The 20507-nt window shown below is 38.5% G+C and overlaps 1 protein-coding gene across 2 annotated transcripts; it reads left to right on the top strand.

Annotated features, from left to right (window-relative positions):
* Positions 1–2700: 2700 nt before the first annotated feature.
* LOC143209077 (uncharacterized) lies at positions 2701–18742 on the top strand. Of its 2 annotated transcripts, XM_076424300.1 has the most exons (8): positions 2701–2934; positions 8765–12216; positions 13509–15423; positions 16195–16358; positions 16517–16682; positions 16818–17081; positions 17158–17379; positions 18118–18742. In XM_076424300.1, the coding sequence occupies exons 3-8, from the start codon at positions 13693–13695 to the stop codon at positions 18568–18570; spliced, it is 3000 nt and encodes a 999-aa protein (XP_076280415.1). In that variant the 5' UTR covers positions 2701–2934; positions 8765–12216; positions 13509–13692; the 3' UTR covers positions 18571–18742. The 2 variants fall into 2 exon arrangements, with proteins under 2 accessions (XP_076280415.1, XP_076280414.1); XM_076424299.1 differs by lacking the exon at positions 8765–12216.
* Positions 18743–20507: the final 1765 nt, after the last annotated feature.

Here is a 20507-nt window from a genome sequence, read left to right on the forward strand (position 1 = left end):
AGAAAGTTCCGTTCCGATAGCACACCTTTCCACTGGATCGGCATGCATCGCACCGGACACCGTGAAACACGGTTTTTACGATTACAGTACCCAGGATCCATTCTGTTTTTCTTCCGTAGTAGATACGAGAACTGTAACGCAAACATATGTATATGTACTTGCACGATGCTGATTATAAACTACAGTAAGGAGCACAACTGATTCCACACACTTTAAATCAGAACAACTTTTTTATAAATGGACCAAACGACTTCAATTTCTCTGTAAGGCTAGAAGAATTAGTTTAGTAAATGACGTCTAAAAAATATTTTGAAAAAATGCATTTCGTCGGAATTGTGAAAAAAAATAGTAAAAATTGATTTTTACGACATTTTTGGGCCAATAACGAAAATTTAAAAGATGTGTTTGGTCAACTCGTATAAATGATATACGCTCTGAAAATTTCATTGAAATTGGTTAATTGGCTTGCGAGTTATAATCGATCAAAATGGTAAAAATTGCAATTTTTCAAGATTTTTTATTTTTTGCCACTTTTGATCGATTATAATTCGTGAGCCAATTAACCAATTTCAATGAAATTTTCGGAGCGTATATCATTTATACGAGTTGACCAAACACATCTTTTAAATTTTCGTTATTGGCCCAGCTAAAAAGGTAGTAAAAATCTATTTTTTCTATTTTCTTCGCAATTCCGACCAAATGCATTTTTTCAACATATTTTTTAGACGTCATTTACTAAACTAATTCTTCTTGCATTACAGAGAAATTGAAGTCGTTTGGTCCATTCATAAAAAAGTTATTCTGATTTAAAGTGTGTTGAATCAGTTATGCCAGTTAGTGTATAAGCTGCAAGAGGTCTTGCTATTCGAAATTTTCTCTCTCTCACCGTTTTGCATATTAATTTATCGCAAAGATGTACATCAAATACTTATTTCAAAGCAATTACCAATTCATTAACTTTGTAATGTATGAAAGCTGTGGTTAGATATTATGTTATATTCATTTTAGCCATTTTCTGACAAAAAAAATGAGGGTACATATGTATTTATTGAAGCGTATGGAGTATCGAGTCTTACGTTTCCCTTACAGTGGTGACACCGTTCGCGCGTGTACTTAATCTAAATAAATAAATAATTATACTTTTAAATATTCGTAATGAGCAAAATTGATTCGCAAACAATCCGTCTTACCGATATGAGAGTTTTTGTCGAGAGAATTTATAGTATAGTTTATTGCAATTTTTCCCGCTGGGTAATATATAGTTCGTCCTGTATCCGATAACTCCGAACGTATAAAGATGTCGTCGGTCATCGATTCAGATGCTTGATATAATAACCGTGTTCATTTCTAGTTCAAATCTTGTACGTTTCTTGTACAATCGTTATTATACTGAAATCGAATTTTAAATTGTATGTATAGTAATTGAGAAAAATTTGTGTCGACGCACCCTATAATAGAATGTTTCGACTCGTTACCGGTATAATATATGACACGAAATTTAGAACTATAGTAATTGCCAAATTTGATATCTTATTTTCGTTCCATTGCACGTTCCTTCGACTTTCAAATGGAACTTAGTTAGATGAATCGGATTGAACTGTGGGAAGTCGTTTGAAACCAGAAGAAAGTCGTCGTAATAATGTTAAATGGGATTGACTTTCACGTTTTCTCATGAGCGTCACGATGAACACAGTTGGAGATGCCTTCTAACTCTAACTCGTCTTGATAATACCACAGACAAGGTATATTAGTAGACCAATCACCAGTTGGCTATTTTGGTAGAATCGGTATTTCAGATCATGGTTTACTCCAACTCCAACATCTTGTCTGGGATGTTAGTTCCACAATATTAGTTCCGACCGATATGGTAGGATGCGTCAAAGACATGGTAAAAGGGACTCTACACTCTGCAGACCTCCTCCCCCTCCCCTACAACGCAAGACAAAAATACATCGGGTGATTGGTCTTCCGAAGTCTACTCCGATATCTCGTCTGTGGTTAAAATTTCTATACATTATAAAAATTTGTATATTTAAACTATTATTTTCACCACAAGTTAACCATACCTGATAAAAACATTTTCGGTCGGACTGCTAATAACAGAGTAATTTCCATTGGTCACGATTCGTGGTTCACCCTGTATACATATAAGGCCGAACGCGATACAGAATACAGAATGAAAGAACCAAAAAACAACAGTTCGAAATAATATCGGTTCTCCAGAACCGTAACCGTAACCGCAATAATATAAGCCAGAACTGATATCTTCGTAACAGTTAATTATAACTGTTAATTCATAACTGTTTCAATCAGAGCATGTCACAATTTCAAAAGATTTCTATCTATGCATTAATTGAGTTTTAGAGTATAGGATTGACGTATTTGCCAGAAAAGAAGTCATGAAAACAAACTCGCAAGGCTCAGAAAATTAATGCAATTTAACCAATGTCCTACGTCAAAGAATTAGTAAAACCGACATGCGGCGTTCTCACTTGCAATCACAGATATAACAGCTTGAAACAGTTATTTCCAGAACCGTTTCAGTCCCTCGGTTAAATCTAATAAAACGGATTGAGGCGGTTTGTATTCCACCAGGGGAATATGTCGCGCCCTCTTTTCACCATCAGGTGTACTCGGAGGCGGCTCCAGTGACGTATGAGCGCGCGCAGCCATTAGGCGCCTGACGTTTCTCTATTTCAGTACACGGGGCGCGTTCAGACGAAGTGGTTGTGCACGTTCACTGGCGGAAAAGCCCTCGCTCTTCGACAAGACCGAACGTCAACAAATATCGATCGAGGGGATCACGTGACTGAAAGCTGACCGACCGATCGTTTTTCATTCAGTGTTCCCGTGCGGATTCTACGATTATTCGCCGGTCCACGGAATACACGGGACGCGAAAACACCGCTGACAGCTCAAGAGCGTTACTCGTGGGTAAGTTAACAGTTGGGTAGTTCCCGTGCTCGCACCAATCTCGATCTATTGTTCCCTATGATTACTATCAACATCGAGGTGGGAAATACAAATATCCTTGTTCTGCGTTTTTCGTTGCACGTGTGGCAAATGACGAAACAGTTTTCGACAACTTTAAAGACCTCTACGTGCTTCTCGTACTTTCTGCACGATCAAGTTTTTTTCATTTACGTTAACTCTGTTGCTCAGACTGTTTTCTTTTACTGTTGTCGTTCTCTTGAATGAATTACAAAATTCCAACACGTGTCTATATGTTAGATGCTAACCGAACATGTTTGAACACAACTGAATCACACTTTTCCCGGGTTCGAATCGGGACCCGAAAATTTATAATGTTCGGATAGCTAATTGTCGTAGATTTTCGGGTTCTCGAGTCATCAAAAGCCATTTTCGTGTAGCAGCCCACCTCTGCTGATTACGTTAATGCATTCGAATTGTATGCATGTGTTCACACTGTGCGAATAGTTCTGCACTTTTCCGTGTGCACTTTCCTCACTCGGGGGAAATGATTAAATTATGAGTTGAATTAAAGATACGTTCTGTTTACGTACTGTTTACGGCATCCTTGACTCTTAATTCGCTCGCGTGCCGTAGGGGTAGCATGCACGATTCAGGCGAGTTAAAATAGTACTGAATTTGAGTATCACGCGTAACATTGAAGGGCGGGAGGGGGTGGGTAGAGTAGGGAGATCAGATAAGCTTTTCCTGTAAGGCAGGATTACATCAACTTGATTTTTGTTCTTCAGATTGATTGAAACATGTGTTCCACTAAATGTAATTTTCATTGTTGTCGAAGAGAACTCTTGAGTGAATATATCTCCTGCGACTTTGTAGGAAAACAATGATAGTACGAAGAGTTAATTCAATTGAATTCTATGGATTTATGCCTGAATTATGCAATATAATGTATTATATTGTGCATGAACGTAATTTAATTATACAGTACGTTAACACATCCAGCTTTCGTTATCAATTTCCCCGATACATCTCGCGTAGACCATTTGGCAACGAAAAATTAGAACAACTGCGTAAAGTCTTCTCTTTACAACCTCGATGGTAAGACGACTTCGTGGATACATTGTGCTAGATCCACTTCTTTTTACTGCCAATAAATGAAAACGTTAAAGTGCGTCCGCACAACACGTCGCTATCGAACGACTTGTAAACCATTTATTAGTAATTGACGCTGCAAACAAAATTGTTTCAGCATGTCGCACAAGTGCTATCTTTTAATGTATTATTTACAGAAATCGCTGTAATAGTTTCCAAAATATTTGGCACGTCTTATAAGGGTTGTTTTTCACCCCTTCGATAACAACAATATGAGATAAAACTTTTGCATAAGATCGTACAGAATGTTTGTACGTTTATTCTGGATCTTCGCCAAGCATATTTCTCACCGAAATTATCTCACGATCGATTGCTCTTTTGATTTCACGTGCACCATGACCTACAGGGTGTGGTCGCAGTTCTAAGGTTATTAGGAAGAGAATATAAAATTGGACTTGGTAGCAGTCACGCAATCACTTCTCGATCGTTGTTGCATCTTGCTTGTCGTTGTTTCAAGCTACAAATGCACAAATGGTTTTCCGGTTTCTGTATCATTCGAAATAGTCAAGTCAATTCAACGAAAAATAATTTTTACTCGATACTCCTTTTATATCATTATAAATAGCCTGCGGGTTCTTACACGACATTTTATAAAATTCAAGGGAACATTAATTAAGTACTTCCATTTTATAAAATTCAAGGGAATATTAATTAAGTACTTCCATTTTACGACATTCTATAAAATTCAAGGGAACATTAATTAAGTACTTCCATTTTATTATCCCCATAAGCAATATGTTAATCGGAGACAAATAATATTTGTCTTATCGTGGTTTTTATTGAATAATTCAATGAGGATTTTTCATAAAGATCCGCACTTGACGTATGAGAGTTCGTTGTTTAAGCAAATATTTGCCAAATATGCATTTGCTGTCGGCCAGGCGTGTGCCGGAGTGTCTATTTGAAAAAGAAGTAGAATAGGTGCGCCGTAATCAGACACTATTTCCAAGCACGTTTTTCTCGAACCACGAGGTTCCACAAGCAAAAATTTTATTCTGTCTTTCCGGCTTATTTCTTTTGCGTAGAACACCCCCTTCCTAATTGCAATGTATTCATATCTATATACCCCGAATATTTTTTTGTGGAGAAATATTCAAACCGAGATCGTTTGATAAAAAACACACAAATTATATTATTGTATCTTTCCTTTACTATTAATTAGACCTCTATTTCCTGATTATCTGCCGGTCTTTGCAGATAAAAATATACAGTGATTTTGCTTTATCAATGTACGATTTAGAGATGTTATCCGGGCATTAGCCGTCGCACCGACGAGATACTCGGTCGCCATCGTTTAATCCTCTCGACTCGTTCACATTTTTCTTCTGCGTTAGTTATTGTGATATAGATATAATTACTTGCCAATTTTGATAATGGTTACGTAATCTTCTCGCATACGTACGGAATAATAAATCATTGTTTGAGTATTGTCAGATACGGTTCTTGAATTATGTGTGAAAACAGTAGAAACATTAGAAGAATTTCAAAATACTGTTATAGTATTTTCGACTTATTAAACGTATTAAGTTCATTGCAATTCAGGTCGAAAATTCGTATTTTGTATAAAAATCCGCCGTCTACATATAACTCAACTTTTTTGCTAATAAAGAAAAAGAAATTCTACGAGGATGGGATGTTTAAGTAGCCTGAAAAATCGCAAGAGATCATAGAACAAAATGTCATAAAAACTTACTCTAAATGGTAAACAATTGGCTTTCATTTCCCCTTGAGAAAACGAAATGACTTTCTGAACGATCTAATAATAATCTAATAGATAAACGTTTAGAGCGGGAACAGAAACACGCCGTATCGTTTAAAAAGGAAACGATTAAATCGAAAACATGTTTCGGGTGGTGCCATTTGGGTGGATTTGTTTGTGGGGTTCGAATATCAGACATGTGTAGCGGAAAAAAAAGTTGAATTTATCGTCCGAGAGAAAGATCAGGTCAAAAACATGGTTTTGGGTGGCGCCATGGGAGTGTTTGTGTATACGCACAGGACAATTCAGGAGCGTTCAAAGCAGGTGATCGAGGGGAGTCACCATGGCGACCGCCTGGTCGATTTCTACGTCTCTGGTCGGAAGGAAAATCAACGAGCAGGATCCTGCTTTATCCCGACTCATTTGGCAATTGATCTACAATGTGTGCCACCCACGAAAATTCATGTGACTCGAAGCTCCACACAATTTGCGGTCGACCCCTTCGAGTAGGGGAGACCGGAAGAAAAATAGCGTCAGAGAGGCGACTGCAAAAGTTCGTACCATTCAAAATAAACATTTCTTACCTGATTTGCAACAAACTCTAGTGAAATGGAAATTTATTTTCTTTTTTAATATGTTCAATAGGTTGACAATAATATAACAGTATTTTTAAATTCTTCCAATCTTTTTGCTATTTTAAATTACACTTGAAATATCAATTTTATTAATCTGTTATACAGGGTGGCCCACCTGAATGTAGCCACTCAAATATCACCTTTATTTTCGATAACTAGATCTTTGTGCATTTTTAACAAAAATCGGTGGGTGTAATTTCAAACAGGGTAGAGATTAAAACACTTTTAGACAATCAACGCGTTTCTTACAACTTAATAAAACCACTAAACAGAGGAATTAATTCCTACTTGGTTCTTATATTTTGCAATCAATCCAAACAAGTTCTATTCTGCATAAAGTTTCAATGTCAACTAGTATATGCAAAGAAAAGAAACATACATTTACAAGAAAAAATTATTTATGACCTTGAAAACTCCGGAGAAAAGACCTTGAGAAATAATAAAGATTTGCAGAGCATTTTCACCTTGAGATACCATTTACATCGGCATTAAAACATTTGTTATGTCATCATAACTAAAGGAGATAGATCTAGGAGGATAGATCCCTTTTTCGTAAAAACCTTTCTTGAAAGAAGGTCCTGAAGTGTACACCTGTTTGTTTCACACTTGTACCAAAAATAGTTACCATTTCCATTTCTGGAACGTACATCGTTGCCGAATATTTGATAGCTGACACAGCCCGTCGAGTTTGCAGTCTGAATTGTTAGCGGAATTAATAGCCGACATTCTATTTAACCATCCCGGTTATTCTCGTCAGCCCGTGCTCGTTCGATAATTTTTTATTACCTGAAGTGGGCAGTTATTTTTTACCATGTATCCTAAAACGGAAATAGACTGTGACAGGCAACAGTCGGTTCGATTAAACAGTGACTCAGATATCGTTCGATCTTTTCGCGTTATCGACGGCACCGTTGTTCGTTCCCTCTGTCTTCGATAACGGGCCAGTCTGTCTATTCGAAAACATTTGGCTAAAGGAAACAATAATATTCTTCCTTGTTTTCGGTCGGTTTTTCTCTTCCGAGTATCCGCGTTACCCTTCGACCCTAGGCGTTCTTACAGGAAACGAAATGCCGACATCAATTTTCTGGCGCACGGTTATCGATTACGGCATAGTAAAGCATTCGCACGAGTTCCAAGGCGATTAGATATTCTATAAAAAGTTCGGGAAGAATGTTCCTGCTCTTCCATCGTAATCCGGTCGATCGAGATAACGTGGATAATGATTTTGAATAACACGGGCCACGAAAGCGACACTGAACGTGCTAAAATTTCAGTCTCACCTTGCTTCCGTGCTCCACGTGCGGATCTAGCTTAAAGGCCCGTTTATATTATCTGGCTGGGTCTCTTTCTGGCTAGCCGAGGCTATAAACAAAGTATTTATTAACACTAGGGATGGGATCAAGTTCAATATACATATACTCACGAATCCGAGTCAATTTCAATAACCAAGTTTCATGTCATTGGTCCCGATTACTGCTTATAAGTAGACTGCGGATTTTATGCATTTATGACAAAAATGGGTAAGCAGAATTTAAAGCAGTGAACATATTAAAAATATTTAAAGACACCAACGTATTCGTTTCAGCTTAATCAGATAATCAAAAGAAGAAAGAAATTTTTATTTCACTCCTGTGTCTTGCAATCAATGCAAACATTTTTTATTTTGCATAAAGATCCGCAGTCTACTTAAAAGCAATAATGCTTCAATGATTATATTTGCAAAGTATTCATTTTATGCAAACTGATATCGAACCTCGGAATCAGTACTTACAAGTTTCGAAAAGATACTTGTAACTTACTTCGATGTTGAAAGTAATCGAATCTTTCACGAGTAGTGCTCGAATCTGGAAATCAGAACTGCATAGTAGGTTTTAAGCACTTTCTTTATTAAACTCCTAACTATTTAAGAATAATATTTTATTTACAATACTTGGTTTTGTCCTATCTCTTTTTTTATCCATGAATTTGCTGCTTTTGGAAACACTTTTTCTGAAGGTACAGAAATGGCCATTATACAAAGATAATCAAGTGCAATTTTTGATATAATAAAATGGGGTACTTCGTTGAATTTTCACGTCCAAATAATATCGGGTCTTCTTTGCGTTCTAAATATTGTAATTTTAGATCATTTTCCTATTCTAACACAGCAGACGATGAAAAAATAATGATTAGAAAAATCAGAGAATTTCCGGTACGATATTCAGAAAAGTTTCGAATCTGTTCGACCAAGATTCGAATATATTGGGTGGTAACATAAGTTCGTAGGGGTTTCTTTATTAATCCTTTTTATTAAATATTTTGAGTTCACCCATGCTCCAAGTTTTTGAGCAAATTCCATTGTTTGAAGGTGACGAGAGATTGTCATAGCAGTACTGGCCATCTTCTTGGCCAGCTCCCTGCAAGTTTGACGGCCGCCCTTCTTCAAAAGTGTCTTAAGACGGTCCTCGTCGCACTTGGGAGGTGGACCGGAGCGTGGTGTGTCTTCCAAGTGTGCTTCCAAGCAAAAATTGCCATGTTTGAAATTGGCAAACTATTTCTGTGCAGTATGTTCTCCTATGACGCCCTCTCCATACACGGCGCAGATATTTCCAGCTGCTTCGGTGGCGTTTTGGTCTTGATAAAAAGCGAGAAACAATAGATGTCGAAAATGGTGATATTTTCCGCCCGGAAATTCTATAGGGTGTTAAATACTCTTGAAAATATCAAAAATGTGCGGCTGTGAAATATCCTTAAGAACACGAGGTCTCTAGCGGCAATCGCGTGTCGCGTGGGAATTAACAGCATTGCCTCTTATAGTTCGTTGCAATCGTGACAATTGACTAAAATGATAGCGATCTAAATGTCGTATTGTACAACCCTCTAATCAAACAAGTCAAAATGCGATACTAAAATCGTGCCGATGAATAATCACACCGATAACTCCTCAGTATTCCGAAACGCTATTCATGAAAAATATTGTTCTATACGATTCTTGCATTTAAACGTTTCAATTCGAAGTCAATAGAAATCTTAATCGCTGATCATCCTGTTTTACGTTCACTTTCGATAAAGAATTGGTTAAAGCTGTGAATATCTATTATCTCGAGTGATCTCATGAAATCTTCTTGTAACAGTTGTAACAGATCCGCATGATATGATATACATATTACTATTATTCTTGTGCGAAGATTTGAAATGTTCTGATACTGTAATGCATGCCACCGTCGCTATCGCAGCTCGGTACATCAATTTATCTCTATTTATTTAGATTTTGTGCAATTTTGATTGCGATATATGCTTCGATAAAGAAATTTATCGAATCAATTTCCATGCAAGCAACTTTATAATTTCAATAATTCTAAGATGAAAAATATAAAACCGGTCATTTGACCGGCAGTGGTAGGTTTAGCGTTAAACAAACATTCTAATCTTCAGGATGAATATTCCTTTATGTCGATCGTAGATAGTGCAAATAAACAATTTAATGATTTCGGCGCTTTTATTCGTTTTTCTTTAATTCTATGTAAATTATGTGTGTCTTTAATAGCAATGTTTAGTAATTTTTTCATGTATCTATTTTGTAAATTTAACAATTTATTACGAGTGAACACAGAGGTGGTAAGCAAATTGCAATTTTTTATTACATTGTTTCTAATAAATTTTGGCATTATATTGTGAGTTCTGTATTTTAAAAGAAATAATTTTCTGTTACTTATCTTACGGTTAGCTATAGAGCTTCTTGTGTTAGACCATTCCTTGAGAACCCTCATGGTTTCAATTCCGAAACGCGCCGAAATCATTAAATTGTTTATTCTAATCCTCAGTTGATATAGGAAAAATATAAAACATACATGTGCCGTATTTTCACTTTACAATTATTGAAATTATGAACTTGTCTTTATCCAAGAACATATTCTCATAAAAATTGCACAAAATCTAAATAAATAAAACATTTTAATCGGTTTTAGTGCTCGATAGGTTTACCGTTAAGTGTTCGTTTTCACGCAAAAATGCGTTTGTCAACAGCCAACGCAACGTTTCGTAATCTATGCTCCGCTATAAATGCACTTGTCCAGCAATTTCCGCTGGAGCAGCTTCGTGATATCAGTAATTTTGAAATAAGGAACCTGGAACTGGTCTGGTAGTTTCAGCATTAACGTGAATGGGCCACGAGGAGAATGTAATCATTATAGTTGATCGAATCGGAAATTTTCTAAGTATAATCGTCAGAGATGATATATGATGTCTTATCGATCCACAAAACGACGATCACGTAGACAGAAATCAATATCGTACTCTTAAAGACAGACTCGAAAACACGACAAAACTACTGAGTAAATCTAGTAAAAACCTGTGGCAAGAATAATAGAAATAAGCTCTGATAATGAAAATAAACAAACGAGTTTCACAAACACTCCCGTCTATGAGTCACCGGACACTTATGCAAATTTCGATGCAGACGATTTCTTGTTATTGAAGGACCTGCGTTATATGAAACGAAAATGGTACTTACTAATTTTTTCTAATGTAGAGAACATGTACTTTCTAATTTTTCAAATCGAGCTGACAGCTTGTATTCTTTAACCATGTGGGGTCAGTTCTGGAACTGACAAACGGATCCTGCGATTTGAGCTTAAAATTTTTGAGAAAAAATGTATTTATTCCATAAAAATGATTTCCAGAGAGAGGTAATATTTAGATTTCACGAAAAAAATAAAAATTAAAAGAATTCGCGTTGGGCGAGTTTCAGATCGCTAAAAACGCATTGAAAGTTTAAGTCAGTTCCCGGACTGACCCCCATTGAACGTGTTAATTACCATTCTGTTGTAGATAAGTAAGCGTACGGTGATTTATGGACGGAAGTGTACAATGTCTGTACACAGCGGTAAATCCTACATTGCATTGCATTCGCCGAAAAAAAAATGCATCGACGTTTCTCATACTTACACTTTTCTTATAGTACCTTATGTAATTGCTTTGCGTGTCCGAACAAAATTTGTAGAATTGAAACTCTGTTCTTCGAAACATGAATGACGTCCATAGAAGCCCGACAATGACTGCTTAACAGGTGACTCATTATTATTCTTAGTAGGCTCGATGCTAATACTTAGCACAGAAGCCGACCTTCTCGTATTTATATAAGCGATAATTAATAAAATCTACTAAAATAATGTCTGTATCGTATACGTATAGAAGAAGTGTACTATCAATCGTATCCGTGAAATACCGAAGTATACAAGTCCAATTATTATGCCGATCCACTTTCCTAATCCAAGGCCACGATCGAAATTATCCTCGATTGATCCTAAACACAATTGTATATAATGATATTTGGTCCCCTCAAGGTTTCAAATGCATTTCCCACACTCCTCCTCTTCCACTCTCACCACTACCACCTAGTTTCAGCGGTACCTACAGTTTATAAAGGTGGGTTCCGAACTACAACCTCCTAAACACAATTATTTTTGTAAATATGTAAGTATGTAATTATTTGTTTTCCGCAAGCTGAAATGTAGAAATTATGTTCCACCTTTGTGTCACTAATTTATAGAATTAGTTATAATTAATCCAAACGATTTTTGTAAAGCTTATGCTGTTTCAGGAAGATAACACTGTTCTCTGCACTAATTTTTCTTTTACAGCCTTCGTCAACATCTAATAGGCTCGTATGCTTAGCTCGTATTAGCACAGATGGTTATAGATCCTTTTCCCTGTATTGATTTTTTTTTATTTGCTCACATCGTTCAGTGTCGCATGCACACTCTCACACCCAGACACGCATGCACCTCTGGAAATAAGTCATTTTCCATTACCTCTATGGTGAGTAGATCTTATTCTTTTCTTTTTCTTTTGTAGTCGTCCTTCCAAATATAATTTTTCTTCTATTCCAGCTGTTTTTCGAACCGTGCTTTAATTTGCTTGTGTTACTTACGCGACGATTAGAGCTAAATGTGCCCATAATTATGAAAGTGGTCTAAGTGAAAAGGAAACCTTATCTTAAACTAAATTCGTTCAATGCCATTTTTACGATATCGTGAAAAACGAGCCGTTCGATAGAGCTTGTTATTTTCAACATTATATGGGATTAACACATGCATTAATGCTATCATGTATACAGATACATAAAAAGAAAATCGATAAAACGAAATATTTATTATATGGAATTCATTTAGTGTTAATATCCTTTTCCTTGAAATATCTCGAAACAGGAAATATATCACTTAGACCACTTTCATAATTATGGGCACAAACGTGATCACGAGACTGCGGATTTTATTTTATTTCATCTTTTTTCTAACGCTTGTTTTCTTACCCAGCTGGCACGCGACATCTCAAAGGCGCCTTTTTTACGTCCACTTTAGGTCTGAAAGTCTCACGTCCTAAAACGACGACGTCTTAAAAACGTATTTCTGCTGTCTGGGTATTGGCGCATGCAATTTTAATTTTGCACAAAAATTCGCAGTTTCGTGATCACTGATATCCACTTTTTAGAATTTTATGTTTATCCACCTGAAACTTGAGCTAATAAATATTTAACGAATGCGGATATATCTATTTATGTTCATTTATCATATGAATATCATATGAATATTATATATTCATTCACCGATTAATGTTCATTTATCAGTGTGATAACAATCACTATTAAATAGATTAATTTGCAAAAGTACAACTTAAATTGCTATTTTGCTCGCGATTGTCAATTTTCGAGTTCTAAGCTGGAAAAAACATTTTGATCCTGTCATTAGGGTGTCGGGTCACAACTTTTCCCATGTGGGTCGTTTTCAAATTCAAACAAAAACGTTTTACTCGATCCGGTCTACTGTTAAATGATCACCAGATTGGTGAAATGCCAAGCTAGGTTGTTGCAATTTCGAGATGCAACTTGAAAGTTCGCTAAACGGCTAATTACTTGAAACGTACGATAATAGTCCCTTCGTGTAGCCAGTTGCACTTCCAAGAGGTTCAACTTGAAAGTTCGCTTACGAGGTCAATTATATGATACATGTAACATACGATAAGTGCCCTTCGTTACGTAGTCAGCTACTTCAGCTGACAACGTCTCGCCCACCACAGTGTATCGAAAGTATTAACAGAAAACTTCCCCGCAGGACAAGCAAGTGGTCGAAGCGTGCATGCTGAAGCGACCGCCGTTTAGTGACCCACCCCCGATCGGCTGGGAAGTCCTTATGGTAGCTGAGGGGCGCGGACGATCCTTCCCCAGCGAGATCCACGGGCTGAAAGGTTGGCCCCGCCGTTGGAGCCATTCGGCCAACACCTACATTTAGAAGAACCATGACCGACCGAAACGAAAATGTGCTATGCGATCAAGAGAATGAATCGAGAGACGGGCGGCTACCCGTCCCGTACAAACCGCCATGCAGCTGGAACAACAACAACCTCTGCAGCAGCAACAACGGTTCCGTGAACACGATCAAACGGAACGGAATAAGCGGGCCGAAGGATCAGAACCACTATCAGAAGTCTCAGTACAACAAGCCAGACCAAACGAATTCGATCCATCGCCAGCATAGAAGAGCGCCGATAGTTGGCTGGCAAAATGGTAGTCCCACCGTGTTCCCCAGCACACCTTGCCACACTCCGGATCCAGACTCGTTGGATCCGATCGATTTGTCCAGGTCCCAAAGCGTCGCTTCTTCCACGAGAAGCTCCGAGGTCTGCCAGGATTCTGGGAACACCGAGGACCTCAGCAGCCTCGCTGGCGAGAGGCTTTTGCCATCCACTCCTGCACGAACCATAGACAGAAGCGTCGAATCCTTATCACCCGACAAGGACACCTTCCTGACAACCTCGATAGAGTTAGGCAGAGATCTGAGCAAGGACCTCAGCCTGGTCGACGATCTCCGAGACAAAATCGATCTACTCAGCCCGGGCACCGACTGCACTGACGACAGGATACCACCCACGCCCATCGACTGCAGCTATCTGACATCTCCAAACCTTACTCTAGGCATCAGTCCTACCAACAGAAGCATCCCGAACTCCTACGACACCACTCCTCTCGAGAAAGAGGATTTGAGCCACGACGATGACTACGGCAAGAAGTTCTCCGACTCGAAAGCCATCATCACTTCCAACCCTGGCTACCGCGATGACGACACTCGAGACTCCATCGACTCGGACAGCATCTTGGACTTGGAGGACGACGAGATAGGCAAGGCGAAACAGAGAAAGCCTAAAGTACCCGATGGCGGCTGGGGCTGGGTGGTCGTGCTAGCTTCCTTGATCATCTCGATGATCGCCGATGGAGTGTCGTTCAGCTTCGGATTGCTCTACATCGAATTCCTCGAGGAGTTTGGAGCTTCCAAGTCGAAGACCGCTTGGATTGGGTCGCTGTTCATGGCGGTGCCGTTGCTGTCCGGCCCCATCATGTCCGCTCTGGTCGACCGTTATGGTTGCAGGAGCATGACCATCATCGGGGGCTTGATCTCCGGGTTCGGTTTCATACTGAGCTGCTTCAGTAACACCATCGAGGTAATGTACTTGACTTTTGGAGTCATCGCGGGTCTCGGTCTGGGTTTGTGCTACGTCACTGCGGTCGTGAGCATCGCCTATTGGTTCGACAAGAAGCGAACGCTAGCTGTAGGTCTAGGTGCCTGTGGCACCGGTATCGGTACCTTCGTGTACGCCCCCATGACCACTTTCTTCATCAAGGAGTATGGCTGGCGAGGTACCTGCCTCCTACTGGCTGGCACGTTTTTTAACATGATCGTCTGCGGCACGGTCATGCGGGATCCCGAGTGGTGGGTCAAGGAACAACAGAAACAGAATGGTAACACCCCGAAAAAGTCGATGACCAGGTCCGAATATGATAGATCGTCCGGGAGCATCGCCGACGAGTTCCCCGGTGTCGAGGAGCTCAGGAAGATGCTGAAGAGCGGTGACTCGCCCGAGTATTTGTTGCAGATACTCAGCACCACCACGGAGGAGCCGCACGCCGATAACGGGGATTTTCGATTCAGGAGCGTCGTCAATCTGCCAACCTTTGTCAGGCACAACGAGAAGGTGAGCACGAAGCTATCTGTCTCGGTAATCTTAATGACGCTCGAGTGATCTGAGCACATAATTATGAAAGTGGTCCAAGTTGTACAGGGTCTGTCCGGAAAGTAATGCAACCACATTTTTAAAAAAAAATTTATTGAATATATGAATATAACTCCTTTGAAATTCTTCAAAGTGGGACCCTTGAGCGTCGACGTATTTTTTCTAGAGCGATTTCCATGCTTCGTATGCTCCCTGGAAGGCGTTTTCTGGAACCCCTCTCGTAGCACCCTCGTCGCAGCCGCGTCGAGCACTTCCAACTAAAACTTTTCCGTAGGCTACGAGGAAAACAGTAAACGCTACTTTTTAGTTGCAAATGCTCAAAAAACTATTAGCCCTTTGCACACCGAATTATTTTTCAATTTTCTTGTCAACAACTGCCTACTATTTTACGTGTTTCGTTTGAAACTTACTTTAAAGGACAGTTCCTTGATTGCTATTTTATTTTAAACAACAGTAATTTATATTTGTGGGACTTATATTTGTTTTTAACTAAAAAGCAAAACAATTAAATAAATAAAGGAAGAACCAAATACATGTAAAAAACCGTTCTATTTACATATCTCTTTCTCTGATATCGAGTCACACTAATAATGTTGAAATAACAAGCACCATCTAACAGTTTATTTTTCACGATAACTGATAAACCTATTTCTTTTTAATTTTCACTTGGACCACTTTCGTAACGTTGGCGATTGGAAAGTTCTAAAAAATGTCAATTTTTGAGAATTACAGGTGCCAGTCGAGGTATTAGAACTGCTGGCCAGTAATCCACGGCTGTACAATGTCATTCTGGAGAATTATCCTAATCTTCTATCGTGTAGAAGCTGTTCGGATAAGAAATTGCACGAATCCGCTGGCGAGGTTGGCAAGAAAAGCGTCGTCACAATGTCTATGAGGTTGTAGCTTTTCTTCAAGAAGTATATACATATTGCGATAAATAGAGTGTAAGACACATGAATTCTTGTAAACGTTCGATCAGTATACATTCTCGTGCCTCTAGCTGGAAATAGAAAAACCTAAAACACGGATTATAACGTTATTTGTCCATTGAAAGGATCAAACAAGCAAGCGACGAACCAAAATGCGACGATTCGACTGCAGCGAATCATGTTCAAACAGGGCCCGTATCTGGTCCCGTAAAAAGTCACGCGGCTAAGAAGACGTCGAAAAAAGAATCTGAAGAGGCTAATCCTTTGTTGACCAAAGAATTTGAAAATATAGTGAGTAAACTAGGATGAACCAATGATGCTGCCTGCAATCTTAAAATCTCAGTTCTGTTTTAGTATCGGAAATTTAATGAATCGATCATTTTGTGTAATGGAAAATTTTACGGTTGTTCGTTTGAATTGTTTTAGGGGGCCGAAGCACGAAAGGCGAAAGCGATCTCGAAACAACGTTCGGGGGATCTGAATTGCGGCGTTGTTCGAACGGACTCCCTACCCTGGCTGAGGAGGCAATTCAACACAAATACTCACTACTTCAAGGATATCAGAGTTCACAGGAACTCTGTTATGTATCGCGGTGCTGCCTTAAATTTGCACAAGTACAGATTAAGAGCCAGTAGCTGTCCAGATATTTATAGAAACAGTATGACTACATTGGCGAAAGAAAACGAGGAGGTACGATAATATCAAACTTTTCTCATTCATCGAAAAGGATGAGGATAAATTCGTCAAACTTTTTATACGCTTTCAGAAGTGGTACGGCGAACTGTTAGATTTACTAAAGGGCATGATGGACTTCTCTATGTTCCTGGAGCTACACTTTTTATTACTCTCACTGTCGACGATCTTGTTGTTCACTTGGTTTATCGTGCCTTACTTCTACCTTGCCGAGCATCTGACTAGGAACAGTTACTCCGAACCTGACGCTGCAAATCTCCTTAGTATTATCGGCATCACGAATACGATTGGAATGGTAATTCAATTTTGTTAATGGAATCTCGTAAAGGGTGTCGAAAATACCTCTGAATAGGATCGATCCGTTCCGAAAACGTTTTTAGCGAAGTTTTAACAATTGGATTAGTGATTTTCCATTTATTTCCCCGAAAATATACAGGGTGAACCATGAATCGTGACCGGAAACGTTTTTATCAGATATGGCATGGTTTCGAGAGAGCTTTCACGTGATTACAGCGAAAATTTTTCAAATTCGCCTTCAATGTTTTGCAAGTACACGTATAATTTTTTTAGGCCTATCGCGTATCGTAACATAAAAAAAGTGAAAGCTCTCTCTAATGCTGCTAATAGCAGAGTAATCTCCAACTGACCACGATTCGTGGTTCACCCTGTACACCAGAAAATTTCTTCAATTTCGTCAATCAAGAATTCTCGAGACATTTCTTCGAGATCGTATACGGAAATAAAAGAGAGCTGATAGAATAAAGTACTCGTCCGCGGTCCGTCGTAAATCACGGTTATCAAAAGCTCGGCAAAGATGTCGAAACCTGTTAGCGTTATCAACGATCTCTTGTCATTTGCCAACAACGTGTTCCGCAAAGGTTAATTCGATCAAACTAATTTCTCGGAACAGCACGCGATTCGCGGTTCGTCTGTCTGCAATTAGCTTGCTCCAGTTGACTTAGTGGATAATGGTCATAATTCACGAGCGTTTAACGAATTTACATTGTAACGTCAACCTGTCCTCTGTTCGCAGATCGCTCTCGGCTGGGCTGGTGATCAGCCTTGGATGAACGTCAGCAAGACGTACACGTGGTGTCTGGTTGCCTGTGGTATAGCAACCACCCTAATGGCAATACTAACTCCTTACTACAACCTGTTGATGGCCACCTCGGCAGCGTTCGGCCTGTTCTTCGCGAGTAGCTTTAGCTTCACTCCGGTGATACTCGTGGAATTGATACCTTTGGAAAGATTTACAACCGCGTACGGTCTTAGCCTGCTTTGTCAAGGTATAGGGAATCTTCTTGGCCCGCCACTGGCCGGTTGGATGTTCGACGTCACAGATTCCTGGGACATGTCCTTCCACATGGCCGGTGGCGGGATCATCATTTCCGGGCTTCTGGTAGGGCTTATTCCCTACACGAAGAATCGAAGAATCTGGGGAGACGGTCCAGTCGAAATGGAACGCGAGAAAGACTGTTTAGCTTAGACTTCACCTTAACAATGCTAACATTTAAGCAACCGAGTTATTCGCCCTCTGTCTGCAACCCTGTTATCACTAGACAGCGGACTTTATGCGTTCACGATCAAAATCGGTAGGTGTATTTTGAAACAGTGAAGATATTAGAAGTATATAAAAATACAGTAACGTTAGTTTCAATCTATTAAACATATTGGGTTGGCAAATAAGTACGTTCGGTTTTTTAGAGTGGAATAAATCACAAAAACCGAACGAACTTATTTGCCAACCCAATATTGACACGAGCATTTACCGAGCACTAAACGCGATTGGCATACTTTATATCTGCTTTATAATAATGACAAAATTGCATTTATTTAGATTTCGTACCAGTTCTTTTTTAAATATGTACTTCAATAGAGAAGTTCACTAAACAAATTTCTCAGGAAAACACATTCATAATTTTAATATTTCGAAAAAAACAAATCAGGAGCAAGTCATTTTTACTCGACCGGTAGTTTGTTGTAATTCAGGTGAAAAATCTTTATTTTGCATAAAAATTCGCTGTCTAATTATCACAGTCGTCTTTTATACAGGGTGTAAATAAATGTTCGGTTCTGGCTATTGTAGATCGGTAACGATCTATAAGAAATGTTTGCCGCAAAAATATCGACCCAGATTTCCGAAGTCAATGTTTTTTTTTACCCCATCGTATACATCGTAATCCGTTCGATTTCTTAAATGTTAACATCGTCGAAGTGGACAATGAAATCGTTAATTGATCTCTTATTATAGAACAGTCTCTTTAACTTCTTAGCCAATGGTGCAGAGTATAATAACTAGACTGCGGATCTGTATGCAAAATAAAAAATGTTTGCATTGATTGCAAGATACAGGAGCCAAATCGAAATTTCTTTCTTCTTTTAATTACCTTATTAAGGTGAAACTAATACACTGGTGGCCCTAAATCTTTTTAATATGTCCACCGTTTTGAATTGTACGTACCCCTTTCTGTCATAAATGCATAAAATCCGCAGTCTAATAATAACATAAAATCGAAAGTATGATGAATGCAGGAGAGGCATTACCGATTCGTCCAGCCTTAGTTTTGTCTTTGTTGAATGTTGTTTAATTCTTACGATTGCCTTTTTATGCAGCGGTGGGAACAGTACTTAACGGTGATGATTAGATTGCGGATTGAACTCTGAAAAAATTGAACTTGCGGTCGTGAATGTAGGAAATTCAGCCGACGAGCAAAGGCGGAATATTTTTAATGATTTATATAATTCAGTGTGTTCCTTCAATTCTGTGTAATAGCGTGTAGATTTACTCTCGGGATTAAAAATGTCATGGGAGCGAAGATAAAGTAACATCGCATTACGTTCACGATAATTCTTAGTCCTTTGAATTTCCAAAGTTTTCGAAACTCCGAGTGCATGAAAATTCGCAGTCTAACGACGATATTTATGAAATGTTTTACCGTGTATGTAAATAGTATATGTATATTTAGCACCGTACGATTAATTCGAATGTGATAAACTATAGTTTATTGTGTTTTCGGTGTACAACAGAGAGGATAATTATTTTATCGGAATTGCGTTATGTATTGTAGAAATTCGAATGGTGATCCGAGGACTGACAGTACTGAAAACGAGTACAATAAAACAAATAGGAAACGAAAGAGATTCTTTGATGCATTAAGAAATATAATAGTTCGAATGTAGCTAATATTTTATATGAAATGTTATTTTATGATAAGTACTTAATTTAAGTACCGAAGCACCTGAATTATCTTTCAGTAAAAAAAGAAAGAAACCGTAAAACAAAAGATTACAATTTTTTTCTTTCAAGAGTTATTAAAAACATTAAGTTCGAATATCGTATTTTATTAGAACTGCCATATTTTATATGATGCTCTTTTTGTTGCTGCCACGAATCAGTAGATCATTATCTCTTTATATTATTTT

Source organism: Lasioglossum baleicum, chromosome 5, assembly GCF_051020765.1.
Source record: "Lasioglossum baleicum chromosome 5, iyLasBale1, whole genome shotgun sequence".
In the NCBI taxonomy this organism is placed as follows: domain Eukaryota; kingdom Metazoa; phylum Arthropoda; class Insecta; order Hymenoptera; family Halictidae; genus Lasioglossum; species Lasioglossum baleicum.